Genomic DNA, 18,988 nt, shown 5'->3' with positions numbered 1-18,988 from the left:
CTGCAGATACTTTTTCTTGAGAAAATAGTACTTTTTTCCCCACCACCACCACCACCACTGAGGTACAGTGAGAATGAATGCTGCTCAATGGGTGTGTTCTCGTGCGCTCATTTCCAATACTTACGGTAACCAGAGCTCCAGGCTCCACAGAGTAACGTTCCAGTGTGAGTGAGTGGAAAGAAGCACAGGCTGCCTCTGCCTCCCTGCCTGCTGTTGGGAATCTAGTAGCAAATAAAAGCACATCAGCGGCCACTGCCATGGCTGAACGCCGCGCCTTCGCCCAGAAAATCAGCAGGTAAGGACTCCGGATCCGCCTCAACATGGAACACATCACAATACACGAGATGATCTACTGTATGTGTCGCGTTTGTGCTTTGTATGTGAGCCGCATTCAGAGCCCGTTGAGGGAATTCCTAAAAGGCCCTGGCTGGCTGTCGCAGGCACAGCCTACCCTAGCCGAGTTAGCCGCCTGTGCTACCACCAAGGATGCTCTGATAGTGACCCACCCAGGCAGACATCCAGGCTATTCTTGGATGCTTTCTGTCTTGATTCCTCCTCGGCCTTAACCGGGCGGACAGTGATCTCATTGCGACGAGGTAGCGTGTGATCCACTGACAGGGAGTGTTAATGCAATGATGATTGATGGGTCCCGAAGAGAATAGGCACCCTGCCTTGCTATGAAGAGAAGACCCGTTGGTTTGGGACAGCTAGCTATCATGCATATTTGCTAGCTTTCTTTTAGCCAGCTTGATGTGGCACTGGTGGAGATATGGTTGGTGTTTATCATGTTCACTGGTTGACATTGATGGAGATATAGATAGGTCTGTCAGATGCAGCCTGCGAGTAAAAGTCTCTCTTCAGCCATCAATGATCTCATCTGGTCCCCGCCCCCTAGATGGATCAAAGTAATCTCTTTAACAAAGGGCTTTGTGTGATTTTACACATGACTTTATCTCATTCAAGGGTGAAGATCACAGTTTGACATGCATTGATAAGACACGGTTCCTGTAGTGTACAGGTTTGTAGAAGTACTGTACTGCCTTCAGGCAGTTTAAACATACACAATGCATAATCGACCACATGATTCCAGGCAAAGCTATTGCTACAGACTCAGTTAAATGCCAAGACATTCAAATCAATAACATTGTGCTGGTGATTAGGGCTGGGCAATATATCAATATTATATTGATATTGAGATACTGTATGAGAATATATTTGGTCTGGAATTTTATTTTGGATATTACATGGTAATGACTATCTGCTGCGTTACAGTAAAGTGATGTCATTTTCAGAACATATCTGACTGTTATGGCTGTTATATTAGGCTACTTGTCTTTACTGAAATATTGCCTGGAGGCAATTATTTATCAAAACATCTCAATAGTTTCAATAGTCACCCTCTACAATATTGTTACATTGCAAATAATCTAGGTATTTGGTAAAACAATATTATGATATTTGGTCCATCACCTTATCCCTGCTGGTGATGCTGGTGTGTGTATAGTTTTCTTTGTTCTGTGTGGCCACAACATCTCTTTAGAGGGGCTGTCAATGTTTTTGTTCTTCCTCTGGCAATATCAACACACACACACACACACACACACACACACACACACACACACACACACACACACACTTGAAAGCACACTCTTTCCTGCTCAATGAAAGAGGACCATATGTCTTTACATAAGGAGATGATGATACATGAGGTTTCAAAAAGGAGGAACATCTGCCTTTAATTTCTTTCACACTGAAAGAATATATTTGGACCCAAAAACTATGGCAGTCATTTCATGTGTTCCTAGTGTCTTGCAGCACATGTGAGATGGAGTGTGACGGAAAGTCATCTTTTCCTCTTCCCATAAAGTTTCACTTAATTATGCACATTGCTGTGTGACATACAGGTGTAGTAATGAACATCTGCCAGATTCCGGGACAGTGTAAGAGAGACTCGGTTTGAAACCATTTAAATTCAAAATCACATTTTAGTTTGTCTGTATGATGTGTCAAAAATGCATGGCTTGGTATAATTTGCTGTAATAAAGAACAGACACACTGACACCACCAAAGTGCACCGTTAACAAGTCATTGCATCAGTCCCTGGCTTACAATGGGAACACAGCTTCACAGCAAAAGAGAACAGACACACACACCTAGGGTTGCAGAATTACCAGATTATTCAAGGTGTACATTTCCCAAATGTTGGGAATTAGTGGCAATAAAATGGAAAACTATGGATTATTTGCTCAAATTGCTCAGCATGTATTTACCATGTCATATGCAGATACGTGCACACACACGCACGCACGCACACACACACACACACACACACACACACACACACACACACACACACACACACACACACACACACACACACACACACACACACACACACACACACACTAGGCCTCCATATCCTCTCTCGTTTTAACAATCATCAACGTCATCCAAATGGCCACAAGTTTTCCAACTCTGTCATTGGTCAGCCTGATGCGTGCCTTGGTGTGAGTGTTTCCAAACAGGGACATCAATTAACATCAAATGATCTGAATGCAGAGTATTGCAATGAATTGGGCATACTTTTAACCAACAAACGATCCAAAACAGTTTTTCAGGTCAGTTTACTCACCAGAAAAGTAAACCATTTTGGATCAAAACATTGTGTGTAAAAGATTTTACAATACCATAGATTTGTTTGGCACCCTTAAGTCCAGCACCCACAGTCATAGCTAAAGCTGTGATTATTAGACTGATAGACCCTGTCTTGTTGTATCAGAATAGAATTAAGTATTCTGTTTCATATTTTATTATTCTTTAATAAACTACTATGTGTTTATCCTTTTCCTCCAAATGTCAACTTCAAAGTGAACTTTTGTAGATGGAGCTGTGTGTGTGCGTGCGTGCGAGCGAGCGAGCCCGGAGAGTATAGTAGTGTCCAGTACAGTATGTTTAGAAACATCTAGCGGTTTTGTGGGAGGGGCAGACAAGGAATCTAGAATTGAGTAGTGGGACATCTGTGATTACTGTGACATACAATACTTCTATAATTATGTCCTGGTTTTGCCCAAGGAAGGGACGCGCTGAATGCTGGGCATGCACCATGACGCTCATGGGCTGCAAACTCACACCGGATGTTTGATGAAATACACTGCAATGAATTAGAGTCGGCTGGACCAGCTTATGAACAAACAATATTTCCGAACCATTGCGACCTTTGTCATATTAATCGGTTCAGGAATATAAAAGAAGACCTATCACAGTTTTTTTTGCTCACTGTTTTTTCAATGTGGACAGTACATCATTTTATTGAGGAATCACAGCGGCAGGTATCATTTCAGGCTCTGTATCGCAAGATGGACATTCTCGCAATACTTTTTAGCACATAAACCTTCTTTGTACTCTTTAGATGCCTAAAATTATACAGTGTACACATTCAAAAGCAGAAAACAATGTGTGATAATATGTATGTCTTATTTTCCTGATCATTTTATTTATAAGCTGGTCCACCTGGCCCTCCAATGTTCCATCACTTCAGGTGGCAGTTTGACACCCAGTGCGACGAATCTGCTGTCTGGAATTGCTGGATAGAGAAAATTATGTTATGTCCTTTCATTAATGTACCTTCCTTGGTTTTGCCAGAGAAATAGTCTGGCAAGTCCCTGATTGGCTGGGCTTTATGCAAGTCTATGGTTGGTCTAAGGAGGTCCGTGTTTGCTCAATTCTTATGTCTCTCACACATTGTTTTTGTCTTAGGGGGCAATCCGTAACAACTTCTCAATTGTTGTGCCCCAGACATTGGACAAATATTTAATTGTCTGGCCTTTGCAAAACTACACTCTAGTGTGCTGCTTTAGGAAATGCACTTGTGGTAGTCTAGTCGGCTTCAAATATATTGTGGTATGCCAGTAATGCCACAGAAAAAAGACTGAATGGGATACTGATGTCTGTTGTGTTGACTCAAGCATTAGAGATTAACACATTTAACACACACAACTTTCAGAACTCACTTGTTGTCCACATGTGAATTATATCAACTGAATCAAGATGTCCCATGTTTTTCATTATGCTGATCATTTGTTCACAGACCTTTGGGCTTTCATGATCTTAAAAAGCCAATAGTTTGTTGGCAAAAAATGCTGTTTTGTTGTTGCTGGCTTCAATAGGAATTTGACAGTTATTGGTATTCTTTTGGGATGAAGACCAAGAAGGCTGTTTGCCTAATGACGTTATTCCTCCTCCTGAGCAGTGACCAGTGCTAAATAAAGGTCTGGATGGAGGCATTGGGAGGACAGTGGAGTGTGTTTGTCGGTTCAGTGCCCCTGTCTTTTGCCGCTGGCAACGACGACACTGCACTGCAGAGGCCACCGGAACTCTCCTACATCATCATATTTTCCCTGAGCCTGGGAAGTTAGGCTGGCCAGCTTTTCACTTCTGCATAACATTTTGATGTCCTCCGAAAATTATTTTTAGTAGCAAGAACCCTTGTGCCCATTGGTTTAGAATTATGACCTCAGCATTAAAATGCTGTTGGGAAAACAAGAGTTACGTACTATTTCACTATTCTCTGGAAGAATGAAATGGAACATGGACTGGCTGTCCCCACCCCCCCCAGCAGGGATTGGGATGTATAGATGGTATAAAATATAGCCTCATGCCTGTGAAGAAGAAACATCATGGACAACAACACTATTGATGACCACATACTGTGGTCATCAATAGTTGATGGCAAATTTGCTGGATCCTTGTTACTCATGCAACATGACCATGACAAGTCGCCCTCTGGCTTTAATTTGTTATTTGTTAGTGTCGCCTTGGGCTACTTGCTGTGTTGTTATTTTGTTCAAGGCAACAGCTTCTGAGTGGGTCTGATGGCTGTTGTGATTTAAACGGTGTGTGTGCATGTGCAGTTGCAGCGGAAGCTGCAGACAAAGCACTTTGTGCTGATCACTGGGGTCCAGAGGTTTTTATTTGTTTCTCTCCTTTCTCTGGGTGTAATATATGACGGTGTCAGAGGTGACACAGTAAGGCCAGGAGTAGGGTCATGGGGAAAGCCCTCTGGGTCACATCAGCCACAATACTAAATGTTAGCCTTGTCTGCAACAGAAATGCACAATGCTGTCTACCTCAGCTGCCTGTTCTGTGTGTTGTCTGGTGTATTTACGCATTGGCCTTGTTGGAGAACCCATCTATTCCAGTATCACTGACCTTAAGTGCATTATACAATTAATCTTAGACCTTCAAGAGGACCTTAACAAAAACAGTCCCAATAACTTTACTTTTAAATGCAAGCTGGCATAAATGACCAGGTAAGGTGACCTGAACCAGCTATGATAATAATGTGATCTTCTGATGACTGATCTGTGTTTCTTCCTCTCCTCCTTCTTCCCTCGGCAGGACTGTGGCAGCAGAGGTCAGGAAGCAGATAGCAGGACAGTATGGAGGCTCACCACAGCTCCTCAAGAACCTCAATGTGGGGGCTGCCGCCAGCAACGCGGTGAGTAACGTTAATCTAGTGGAGACTTTCTTTTTATTGACCATCTCACTTGGCTAATAGCACTTTTAGATGCAAAGATTGCATGCCTCTGCCTGAATCTATTGGTATTAGGGCTGCAATTATCGATTATCTTCTTAGAGATTATTATATTGATTACTTTATTGATTAATCAAATATTCGTGAAGCGTGTTTTGGATACGTTTTTGAAATGTTTTATTATTCTGATTAACCATTCAAGCCCTTGTTGTACAATGTGTCGCCATTTTCTAATTTACACATACAGTGCAGTACTTTTCTGCCATAGGCCTGCTGATAATCTAATCTAATAGATTAAATTGATTAGATTGTTGAGCTTAATTGGAATGACATCCTCATATCTCAATTGATTACTAAGCCCCCTACAAATTGAGCCACCCCTCAAGTGGAATGTAGAGCAAAATGTCCTCCTTATTGGTGCTCAGATATTGATGTCTGGGGCTGATGTCTCACTCAGGGCCGCTGCTAGCTATTTGGGTGCCAGAAGCAAATATCTTTGTGGTTCCCCCCCTTTCAACAAGGCCTTGTAATTGATAGGATACAAATCTCTGAAGGACAATATACAGGTTTTACTCACTTGTAGTGCTGAAAATGGCCCATTATTTGGTAGGCTAATATAGTAGAATACACATTAACTACTAGCCTGGCTCCAGTCTGATAACCAGGCTAAGAATAAACACAAGACCGGAGGAAAGCCCAGCGGGGGCATTCACGCTCCTACACAAAAATAGTAAATCATTTTGAAAGGTTTTTACATAAAACAAAATATTAACGATGATCAGTATGTCGATTGGCTACTTTCGGCTTTTGATTTGTCCTAGTGTTGGTGCTAAATAATAACACTTCAAATCACTGCTATACTGGGCGGGGAAGATGGGCCGCTTCTGCTCAGCAGATCCACATAGGCATGCACGCAACTTGAGGACGCACGCAGGTTGTGATTATCAAGGTGGCGGAGATAATATCAGTATATATAGCATAGTATAGGCTTAACGTATTGCCTATAACAGTCTAATGCTATATGGTGCCTAATTGTAGTTGTGTTTTTAATCTTATTTAAATGAAAATAATAATAATTTAGTTATTATGATGTTCGGCTTGGCTCATTTTGGTGCTCCCTCGGCAGTCGGCACCATGGTGTCTTGGTGTGCTGTGCGTGTGCCTAGCGGTAGCGGTGGTAATGGTCTCACTTATGTAAAAGAATTATTAAAGCTACTGGCCATTGGAAGTACAGCATAAAACTGCACCATTACGTTACAATACAGCCTGAAGAAGTGGAGTGATTTGTCATTTTATTTGCATGTGTCAGCTAACCATTTACAGACCTGTTCATCACATCCTGTCTCACTCTGCTGGGGTGTTCTCTGGGTCAGCAGTGTTTGGTTTCTCTGACCAGTAATTGTTTTTAAAGGGCAGTGCCAATTGACCTGCAGCAGCCCAGTGCCAAAACACCAGCCTGATGCTGAGCCCAGAGAAACAAACCCCCTCCTCCTTAATTAGGCTAAAGCTGCCGTTTAATTAAATTGTGGAGAGACTGTGTTTGTGTTCTGAATTCCTTGGTGGAGACCGTTATGCATGCGCAAGCGTGCACACATACGCTTAACTAAACTAGCTGATATAAGGTTACGCTTGGGTGCTTCAGTTTAGAAATGGTCTAAGACACACGCAACCATTAGTCTATGTTTGAATAGACATGCATGCTAGGGCTTGCTATTCTGAGTCTTTGTGTCAGATTGAGTGCATTTTTAAAAGGCCTGCCAGAGTGCCAGTATCAAAGATATGGCTTCCTTTGCAAATATGTCCTTATTAGACTTGCACATCCCATAAGGCTTATGGTCTTTCAACTAATATCAGATCAGTTACTCTGTCAAAAGAGAGTTTTTATTATACAGTATGTTTTTGGCATATAATATATATAATTTCTCCCAATTTAGTCATTATGCCAATTCATTTGCACATTTGGTTTGCCACTGCTGTTACGTAACTTTGCGTCACCAGGGTTTCCACGTGAAGGGTAGCCTCAGTGGGTTTCATTCCAAACTGACCAGTATGATCCATCCAGCTACTCCAGAAAGAAAAAAAAAGTGGTTTCCGGTTTGGTTTCTGGTTGTGGTTTCCGGTTAGCGCTGCATTGTTTTTGTTCCCCACATAATGAGGAATCAAGTAGTTTAGTCTCGCTATTCGCGTTACGAGTTTGAAAGATATAACAAAGTCAAACGATTATTAAACCAAATGAAACGATTATACCAAATAGTATGGTCAAGGGGAATAATTTTAGAGGACCACAGGCTCTTGGTTTCTGGCAGCCTGCTCTAGACCGGATCTATTTGCAAGGTTTTACTAGTCACTTAAAAAAATAATAATAATAACAACAGGATTTTAGAACAGCTAAGTGGGTGGGGGGCAGTTCTCCATTCCGAAACATCCCCATTCCGAAACCAGGTTAGCATTCACCAGTGTCTGCAGGTTAGCATTTGACCAGGTTAGAATTCACCAGTGTCTGCAGGTTAGCATTTGACCAGGTTGGCATTCACCAGCGTCTGCAGGTTAGCATTTGACCAGGTTAGCATTCACCAGCGTCTGCAGGTTAGCATTTGACCAGGTTGGCATTCACCAGCGTCGGCAGGTTAGCATTTCACCAGGTTAGCATTCACCAGCGCTAGTTTTACTGAGGTTAGGGTTAAGGTTAGGTTAGGTGACCAGAATAGTGATGTTTTGGAGTGCCGAGGTATAACCAAGTGGATTTTAGACCATCTGCTCCGTGCCGGGCCTAACAACGCCCATAGCTTTTAACCCAAGGTAAACCATGGCGTCATGTAGCTTATTGCTTTACTAACCTATACAGTACTCGGGTCATCCGTATATCTGGCCATTTCCGTATCCAGATTCCTAATGATAGTGTGCATATATTGTGCATAAGGTTATATCTCCAATCTCCACACATTCATGTCAATATAACCATCCCTTCATAATGGTCAATCAGTCGCACCTTTTCTAAATTTGTTCCCCCTATCGCCCTTCCAGGTTCCCCTCACAGAGGCAGTGGAGCCAGTGGACTTTGAAGAGTACCTCATCACTCACCCTCCCATCATTGAGTCAGGTCCCCTCAGAGACCTGATTGAGTTTCCACCAGACGACATCGAGGTGATCTACACTCCAAGGGAGTGTCGCACCGTGGGACAGGCTGTTCCAGAGGAAGGGTAAGGTCACTGAGCAACTGAAGGGAGTCGTATCAGAAAACTACACTATTCCATCATACTTGCAAAGATGTATGCTTTAATTCAAATGAACCATTTTCATAGGAAACGTATACTTCAGTTCTAATAAACAATACTTGTGTTGACGGTTATGAATAATATTCGTCACAGAAAATGTGCATATGACAAGAAATGCTAAATGAAAGTAGTAGAAGCATGTATTATCATGTTGCTTGGAACTTATTTGTTGTTAGTCGTCCATGAAGTTTATGAAGGTCAATTAATGCTTGGTGTGACAAGTGTTGAATTTGTCACACAACAAAAATGGTGTTAAAATCTATTTAATTTTAAAAGGTAAAAAAATTGTCAGAGGGTGTAGGAGAAGTAGTAAGTAGCCTTGGGAACCCAAGCCATGCGACCCATATGGCAGGAGCTTATCTCATGTTTCTGAAGCGTCCGACGTCTTGATGTACACAACGTACATCCCCGGCCATGACGTACAAGTTCAATCACCCCCTGGACATGACGCTATTATGTTGCAGGGACTTATGCCCAATCCAACGCTTGATGCTGAGTGTTAAGAAGGTAGGCATTGGGTCCCATTTTTATAGTCTTTGGTACGACCCGGCCGGGTATCGAACCTCGACCTCCCAATCTCAGGGCGGATACTCTAACCACAAGGCCACTGAGCTGGTAGTGTTGCGTACTTCTTGAAAAATGAATGGTCGCAGATCCTGTAATAAAATGTTGCGTACTCTGGTTGTTTAGAAAGATGAAGTAAGTGATGTTGACACGGCCCCAGATGCTTATGAACGGCCTGATGTCAGCTTGGTCCCAGCCATTAAGGCGATGCTGGGCAGTCTGTTTAACCTAGAAGCATATAATCCAGAAGTAGCTATTGTTTGGGTTGTTGTACCAAAGATATACTGTAGTTTGTCATCAATTTAGAATTACAATTTCGGTCATTTAGAGCATCTTAGAATAAGCAAGGTAATCTATGTATGTTTTCATACGTTGGCTAATCACCCATGGGACTGAACATTATCTTGCAGAAAGGCTCAGCATGGCTATGAGGCCTCATTCAATCTACATATATAAATGAAGATCTTATCAAAGCCCTTTCATATTACAGTGGGTTACAACATTTAGCGTCGCCAAGTCTAAAATGACACCTAGAGGTGTCAAGAGGTGCCTAGAGGTACCTCTGTCAAACACGCCTCCAAATTCTTAGCCGCGCCCCCTAGAAATGTGATATTTTATTTCAACGTGTAGTGTGGCTGTTCAGCCACGGGGTGGCGATTCTTCAATATGAGTCGACTATTCGAGTCTATTACTTGTTGGTTACTTGTTATCTCTACCTGCATTGTGAGCTTGTAAATAGTTTATTTTCAAGTTATTTTTGCACTCAAATTGTAATTAATTTTTTAACCCATTTAGGCCTAGGATTATTGACTGCTTTAACTATTGAAAAATAGCAAATATACAAGCACATGTAGATCTGCTATTTTTTTTAAATCATGTTTTTTTTTGCAAGTCTTTGAATATATCTACTTAAAAGCGAACATTTGTAACTCAAATATTTGCTTCTGGGGGGTCCCTGGAATAACATATTTTGAGATGGGGGGTCCGGGGCCAAATACCTGTAATTTTGGGGGTCCTTCACATGAAAAGGTTTGAGAACAGCATGATTTCGATTTTAGAGGAAGGATTTAGAAGTCGGGTCAAAGATCGGGTCAAAGATATTCAAAGACTTGCACTCATTTTCACAATTTTTCAAAAATAGCAGATCTACAAGCTCACAACACCTCACACTGCAAAGTGTTGTGAGCTTGCAGATTGGCTATTTTCGGCAAATACTTTAGGTGTGGAGGGGAAAAAAGAGCATACTAAGCAGTAAGCACAGAGGTTGAGGTACAAAGGGTTGTGGGGGTCCCTGCTTCATCTCTCTCTCAACTAAGGGGTCCTTGATCTGAAAACGTTGAAGATCCCTTTGCAAAACAACTCTTTGCCATCAAATCTCTTAACATGTTCACAAAATGGAACTCGTGTTTTCATTTGGTAAACACAGCCATATTTTCACATGACACACACATGCATTCATTGAATAAACACAACTAGCTTTTGGCTGAACACTACCAAGCATGAACAGAACACTGAAGAGCAAAATTGAAAACACAATTGTCGAAATGGAACACACTGAATGAATGTCAATTACTCTGGTAAATGAACCAATTACCTTTTTGTAAAATGACCCAGTGTATGCCCACTTCTCTCATAGACAAACATAAAACAGCACACAAATATGCAGACAAAACATTTTATTGACTGTAGGTCTAAACGTTTACCCCCAAACACTCCAAACAAGCCCACAACGCGTTGTGTGCTTGTAGATCGGCTGTTTTCAATAGTTTTGTGCGACAGTCTTGTATGATGTAGCATGGCTTTTCTTTACCAAAAGCCGTACACATTTGAAACTTGGAGATACAAGTTTTCTGCCCGACAGTGACGATATTTTAGTGATTATGTTGCGAGGAAAACGTTGAGCCATTACATAATAGCCATTTTGGTTAGAACTGACTGAAAATAACTTTGTACTTTATATAATAAATAATATTTTTTCAAGTGTCCAAATAAATTCAAAATATTATCAAATGATCTCGCGGCACCCCTGGACTGCCGTCGTGGCACCCCAGGGTGCCCCATCACCCACTTTGAAAACCCCTAGCCTAGAGTGCCGCATGAAGCCCTGACAGGCCTCAAAGCCCACATCTCCATAAGCCTCCTCCATGGCCTGAAGCAGTGGGACCTGGCTCTGAATTGCTCGCCTGACCCGAAAGTTTAGAGATTTGAATATTTGTGTGTTGTAGATTGATGCTATGAGATTTTATGTGAGAAGTGTGTGCAAACCTGAAAAGTGTGTCTTGTGTTTTGACAACAAGGTGATGTGAAATTTACATCAGAGTGTAAAGAAGGAAAGTCAGAGTCTAATATAAGGAAATCTAAAGTAGTAACAAATTGAGTCAAGCGATTGGGGACAGAAGTAAAGGTTGTGAAAATTGTGCCAAATTTAAAAAAAATGTGTTTTAGCAATCGAAAAAAAACTGTAAGCTGATTTTGATACTATATACTGTATGTATATATATATTCTAGGGCTGGGAGAGAGAGAGAGAGAGAGAGAGAGAGAGAGAGAGAGAGAGAGAGAGAGAGAGAGAGAGAGAGAGAGAGAGAGAGAGAGAGAGAGAGAGAGGCGGAGAAGTCATCAAATGACAGAACGTTGTGACACAAACAATTACAAAATAATTGGTTCACACACTGTCCCAAAACAACATAAACGTGACATAATAATAATAAGCTAAATATAAGGAAACGAAAAAGACACAACTTTTGTTCACATGTTCAATTGAAATTGTTCTTTATTTGGAAACAAGGCAGTAGGCAACATTTTTCCAATAGCCTCATAAAGTTGTTCATAAAGATGTATTAGTTGTCCCAGACACCTGGACAAACATTTGATTGTGGTTTAATAATAATAATGTAATGCCATCATGGTCATAAATGTAGGCCTAATGCCTGTAGAAATCCTTCTCCATTCCTCCTCTTCTGGTAAATGTCAACGTCTCAGAAGAAGATGTGACAGCGAGGAGGTTTTTGAGAACCAAGCCTCTGACATGACCAATCGCTTTTGCTTTTGTGAAAGGGTCCCTTTCTAATTACAGAGTGAAAGGTCAAGTTAAAATGTCAAACTATTATTTACCACACTGTTTTTCAATACTTTTCGGTAATCATGACATTTTGTGAGAAAACATACGTTTACATTGCCAAAGCAAGTGTCAAAAAATTAAATAAAAACAGTCTATAAGGGAGAACATCACATGGAACATATACAGTAGGACGGTTGGAGGGGGAGCAGCTGACCATATAGGCGACCCTCTAGACAAGCTAATTGCTTCCAATACACAAGTATCTGTGCCAAACATGTTGAACCAGTTCTATTGTCCGCCCGTGTTGAATTGACGGCACACGCAGGCTTCATTGGTGTACTGAGTACATTTACTCGAGTAGGCTATTTTTATTCCACTACAATCTTTTGAAAACAGTTAGATACTTTGCAAATTTCGATTATTAGGCTATAAAGGCATACAACCACTTCAGCCCTACATTTAGGCCATTTGAAAATACAAGCTCACAATATTGCTTAATCTGCTCAAATATTTGTATAATCTACAAATGGTAGGCTACATTTGTGAAATGACTAGACTATAGGCTCCGTTTTCTTTATACAGCCTACATTTTGATACCAAAACGTCATTACTCAAGCCAATTAAGGCTTATATTTTGAACATGGGATTTCTAAAAGAGTATTTCTACTTTTACTTAAGGAAAACATGTGAGTACTTTTTTTCATCACTGACGGCCTTGCTGATCCCGCCCATAGACGATCGCGCCTCGATCGGCTTGCTCACTCAGCAGCAGAGCAGTTGAGTTCTAACTTCATCTAACTTTCACTAATAATTAATATTGAAATAAGAACAGCAGGATAACAAGTAGACTATTGTGACATTTACATTTGAAAGTTCCTGGTTTGTATATAAAGAAGTTACCTCAAGAGTCACCAGCCAATCGTCATTACTCACAAACAATTACAAAATAATTGGTTCACACACTGTCCCAAAAATAACACAAACGTGACATAATAATAATAAGCTAAATATAAGGAAACGAAAAAGACACAACTTAACCAAAACGAGACCTTTCCTATAATAATAATAATAACAGTGCAGGGACCCTGACGACACTCTCCCACGCCAAATACATTTCCTCATTATGGGGCCGTGGTATTCCATTTGGACATGATTTGGAACAGAGCGACAGAGAGATGGAGAGAGAAAGCGAGCGAGCGAGGATTACGTTTTGTTCTTCTGGTTTAAGTTCATCATGGCTCGGTCAATTATGAAGCCATTAAAACAAATAAAACGTCACCTCTTCCCGTAGAGCTTAAATCGGGCCTAAAAAAGTGCCTGTAGAAATCCTTCTCCATTCCTCCTCTTCTGGTAAATGTCAACGTCTCAGAAGAAGATGTGACAATACTTTTCGGTAATCATGACATTTTGTGAGAAAACATACGTTTACATTGCCAAAGCAAGTGTCAAAAAATTAAATAAAAACAGTCTATAAGGGAGAACATGGAACATATACAGTAGGACGGTTGGAGGGGGAGCAGCATAGCTGCATCACAGACAGCCAGGAATGTGGGGGAGGGCTTTGACGCTGTTTGGGACAAAGCAAAGGTTTACAGTTGAAACACTGATGGAGTGGAGGACTTCTTAAAAAGAGTAAAACAGTACTTGCTTTTAAATAAACGTATTCAAGAGGACATACCGGTACATGCTTTTAAGCTACTTGAAGTACAAATAAAAGTAAAAGTACTCAAGTACATTTACTCAGTTACTGTCCACCGCTGGCCGCTGGCTGCTGGATGTCATAGCACCCCCTCCCCTGCTGCATAACAGTGCAGTCTGTCAGACTAACCGAAAATGTATTATTATTAGCTATTATTTGTGTTGTTGTAGGCCTAATTGAAACCCAGAAAATAGCCTAAACTGAACACATAGTGATCTATTAGCCCAAACCTCATTTGAAAAATGTCAGGAGTTTATGAAAGCCTTTTAAAAATGTCTATAGCATATTGGCTATAAAACATTTATTGGTTTATAGACAAAACAAGACAGACAGACAGACAGACAGACAGACAGACAGACAGACAGACAGACAGACAGACAGACAGACAGACAGACAGACAGACAGACAGAATAAACAGTCCAGTGTCAGTCCACTGTTAGACTGAAATAAATCATGTCCATTATGAGCTTGCAGATCGGCTATTTCGCTTTTTTTCTCCAGTGCGTCCAGCCTCCTCTTAAGGCACGCATGTTGCTTTCATCATCATCATACCATTTAAATATTAAAACAGCGAAATTAAACAAATGTATTTGCTAATCAACATCAGACTCAGTAGCCTAAACTTGACATTTGTTTAAAAGCATTCCTTTCTCCCTGGCTTTTGTTTCAATGTTAATATTATAGATTTAGATTCCTAGGCAACCAACCAGCAACCAACCAACCAGTCTACATTACATGATAAAGTTTACACCGCTCTGACTTCTGACAGTGCCTGTCAATCAGTTCACACAGCTGCAGTATGTTAGATTGAGTAGACCTCACCACATGAAAGGCAGAGGCACGCATGGACTTTTAATAGCCTAATCATAAGCTAAATGCTCGGGTCTCTCTGAACCTCGGAAATAAACGGATTTCAGGACAATGTCACAGGTCTAAAAAAAAACAAAAAAAGAATCCGAACGGGACGGAACTGGACAAGACCATTACGGGGCCACTCGGGTTTGGTTTTGTAATTTGGCATAACAAATATATTTCTATTGAATATATTATAGGCTTGACCATTTCTCTCTCTCTCTCTCTCTTCTGTTGGATAATTAGAGAAAGCGCATATATCTGACATGGCCGAACAAGGAACGCTGTCTGTCAGACAGACCCATGATGTTTACCAGGATAAGAAATAACACTAGAAAAGTTGTTATTTTGATAGAGAAATAGCCCATCCCCGTAGATAATGTCCAGAAATATGCTCCATAGGCTATAAATGTTCCGACCTTCATCTTCCAGGTGACTTTTGTTGGTGTTTCACTTCACCTCGCTAAAAACCTCCTTTTGCGGGACTCATTGAAATATGCGAACAGACGATAATAATATGGATTTGGGAGCATAGCCTAATTACAAAGCATGTCTCATTAAAAACAATATATATTTTATAGTTGAAGGGTAAATACACAGTATAGGCCTATGTAGGCTGGGAACATGACACAGTTCAGTTGAGATTTTTTTTTATTATTTTGGAGGTGGGGGTAGAATACTGTATAGGCTACAGTAGAGCTACATCACGAGTAGACATACAGCCTTTGCAGACAGCCAGGATGTGGAGGCGGGCTTTGACGCTGGGTGACGCCCTGCTCACATTGAAAGGGACAAAGCCGACGTGTGATATCGGCTGAGTGCCAGGAATGCAGTTTGGCCAGTGCTCTCATAACTGTATGCTCAATCCCTCAGGCGCCCCCTGGACTACATGATTATAAATGTTTATAATTGAGAACTGAGAGGTGCAGTAATCAATGATATATAGACACTGTGAAGTAATGACCACCAAATTGAATTTGTAAATACTAAAGTAAAATACAAATACCTCAACATTGAACTCAAGTAATTCTTAGAACTTAGGTAATACATCATTACACCAACACCAATTACATCAAATGCAAAGAAATAGTAGAATTAGTTGGCTAATCTAAGAAAAACATGTGTAGACACATGTTTTCAAACCAACAAGGAAACAAAGACAGACAAGCGAACAGCAGAGCTTTTCCATAATGAAACATGCTCTCTCTGAAACAGTGGAACTGTTATTAAGTGCTGGTAATAAGCTCATTGTCATGTGAACTGTTAACTTTATAATTATCCGTTTTAGTCCCATAGCCAGTTTTAAATGGACCCTTACAAATACAAATGAGACATTTAATTAACATTTAATGAAAAAGTCCTATGCCAAAATGTATTTTTACACCATTTAAAGTATAATTACTCTCTAGTATCTACAGTAGTCTCTTCTGTGGTTCATTTCAATTCATTTCAATCCCCAGCAAAATAGTTAAACTAATTGCTCTGCTATGCCATCTAGTGTCACTTGACTGTATTGCAGAAGATAAGCTGAAAGGACGGCCTCCTATTTTTAGACACTCCCATCTCCAGAGAGACCGGTGGGTGTCCAGAGGTACCTACAGATACCTGAGGCGACTCAATTTTCTGTGAACCACTGTACGTTAGGTCTAACACGATCAACGCTCGGGAGATGCCCTCTCCTATCATGTAACCCTGTTATATATCAATTGATTTGCAATTGACATGGATCAGAGTGCACTATTGTGCATATTTAAATAAGCTTTTTTTCATAATGGTGAAGAGAGAGGGATATTTTTCTCCATTTCTGCAATATATTTTATTGAATGCCTGGTGGAGTTAAGTTCTGTTCGGTCTGGATTTTCAGCTTTGAATGCCTTATTTATATGCCTTATTTATTTGTCCATTCTGTATTAAATATGAATTCAGCTTAGGCTTGTTTTAGTTGTTTACAGAGGAGATTTTGTGCACATCTTGTACCTTTTATTTAGGCCAGGTGCTGCCTGGACATCAAGCCAAGACTCAAGGAGAAGAAGGTAAAACATCCACACACTAAACCACTGTGCGGATGTTTTACCTTCTTCTCCCAGTTTTAGTTGTTTAACCTTTTAAACCTGAATTATACTTCAGTGTACGATGGTGCTGCAATATGCTACCAACCTACAAATATAGGCTTAGGCTTTTTGAGAATGTTTTTGCCTATAATGTTGTGTGTGTGTGTGTGTGTGTGTGTGTGTGTGTGTGTGTGTGTGTGTGTGTGTGTGTGTGTGTGTGTGTGTGTGTGTGTGTGTGTGTGTGTTTTTTTTTGCAGGGACACTGATGCGCATGTCAGAGACTGCGTCAGGTCCTATACTGAGGACTGGGCCATCGTTAACAGAAAGTAAGGCTCCATTATCTGGAGAGATTCACCGCTAATCAACCTCTTCACCCTCTTCTCCTTCTGCTATACATTTCTTTTTCTTTTAAATTTGACGTTAATTTATGTATTAACGAAAGCATTTTCATTTTAACGGTTCTTTCAAATTCCCGAAACATAAATATATATTTTATTTTTAATCAGATACCACAAGCTGGGCACGGGTTTCAACCCTAATACTCTAGACAAGCAGAAGGAGCGGCAGAAGGGCCTGCCTAAACAGGTGTTTGAGGCTGATGAAATGCCAGACAGCAGCAGCTACCAGGATGACCAGGTATGACATCACTCTATGGACGTGTCTATATCTGAAGTGAATACAAACCTTTACTCTAAAGCAGTGGTTCTCAACCTTTTCAGGCCGCGACCCCCAAAATAATCATATTTGAACTGGGGATCCCCCACCCTGACGAGCACTAAGAGTTGAGGCATTATATTTTGTATAACACGGTTCTATTGACAACGCGAGGCGTTGTGAGCATGTAGATCGGCTATTTTCACAATTTCTGCCTCTAATATTTGACAATTTGGCCAATTTAGAGGTATTCATTTAGAGGTATTAAAAAGTCCTTCAATTGTAATTTTAGAAATGTGCAGATACCCTCTATACACTTAAACTTTATGTTGATTTGTTCAATGTTGCACATTAAGTCAATCATCTGGGGACCCCAAAAATAATTTGGAGACCCCCCTGGGGGTCCCAACCCACAGGTTGAGAATCACTGCTCTAAAGGGAACCTCTTTGCAGTGATTCGCACTATTAGCAGTAAATTGAAAGACATTTCCAGTCTGTAAGTAACTCATATTGGAGCTATGTTCAATCGAAAAAGTGCGAACAGGGGAAGTCCCAAATGCCTAATAATCAGTGTGTATGGGTTTTGTGTTTGTTTGGTGTCAGGATGAGCTGAAGCGGCGGTCCATGTCCATAGATGACACACCCCGGGGCAGCTGGGCCTGCAGTATCTTTGACCTGAAGAACTCCCTTCCCGACGCCGTCCTTCCCCACCTCCTCGACCGCTCCCCCAACGAGGAGATTGACCGACACAACGAAGAGCAGCGCAAGGCCCACCGCCACCGCGAGCTCTTTGCCCTGCACCCTGCCCTGGATGAGGTACGCTCCCCTGTTATCACCCGCCATCTGTACTTAAGCCTCCGTCATTAAGGATGTCAGGCACAACCTGTCACAAAAGGAAAAATCTGGAAATAACTTACAAATACAGTATATAAATTGCTACAACATTCAGTACCAATAGGCTCAATAATCCAACCATGTCAAGAACTAACCGCTTGACCTAGTTTCTGCTTGATTTATGGCATGCTATAACATCCATTACATAACCATACAGTTTCCTGCAGGATGGCCAGCCAGCACCATGATCTCTTCGCATTCTTCTCAATGTTTTATGATGATGTTTTTTTAATTGGCAAAATATATGGACACTATTTTAATATTTTAAAAATATATTTTAGTCATCTTAGTTCACACCTTTTTTGCTACACCAAATAAATGATACGGATTATTGGATTGGCAAATACTCCTGTCCTAGTTAAGGGTAGGAAAAGGTGCAATGAAAATGATTTGTAGCCATAATGTAT

The 18,988-nt window shown here is 40.9% G+C and overlaps 1 protein-coding gene across 6 annotated transcripts in view; it reads left to right on the top strand.

Moving 5' to 3' along the window:
* Positions 1-182: 182 nt before the first annotated feature.
* The window catches only part of dock7 (dedicator of cytokinesis 7), a 77,865-nt gene continuing 59,059 nt past the window's right edge, over positions 183-18,988 (top strand). For all 6 annotated transcript variants that reach the window (XM_080735443.1, XM_080735442.1, XM_080735441.1 and 3 more), the window contains exons 1-6: positions 183-295; positions 5,398-5,497; positions 8,558-8,733; positions 17,291-17,359; positions 17,540-17,669; positions 18,291-18,503. In XM_080735443.1, the coding sequence (XP_080591569.1) occupies positions 258-295; positions 5,398-5,497; positions 8,558-8,733; positions 17,291-17,359; positions 17,540-17,669; positions 18,291-18,503 (726 nt within the window). In that variant the 5' untranslated portion in view covers positions 183-257. The remainder of the gene's footprint in view (positions 296-5,397; positions 5,498-8,557; positions 8,734-17,290; positions 17,360-17,539; positions 17,670-18,290; positions 18,504-18,988) is intronic.

This window comes from Nannobrachium achirus, assembly GCF_963921795.1.
Source record: "Nannobrachium achirus genome assembly, chromosome: 1".
NCBI lineage: Eukaryota > Metazoa > Chordata > Actinopteri > Myctophiformes > Myctophidae > Nannobrachium > Nannobrachium achirus.
Note: the sequence above shows the minus strand (reverse complement) of the source record. Positions and strands in the feature narration are given on the sequence as shown.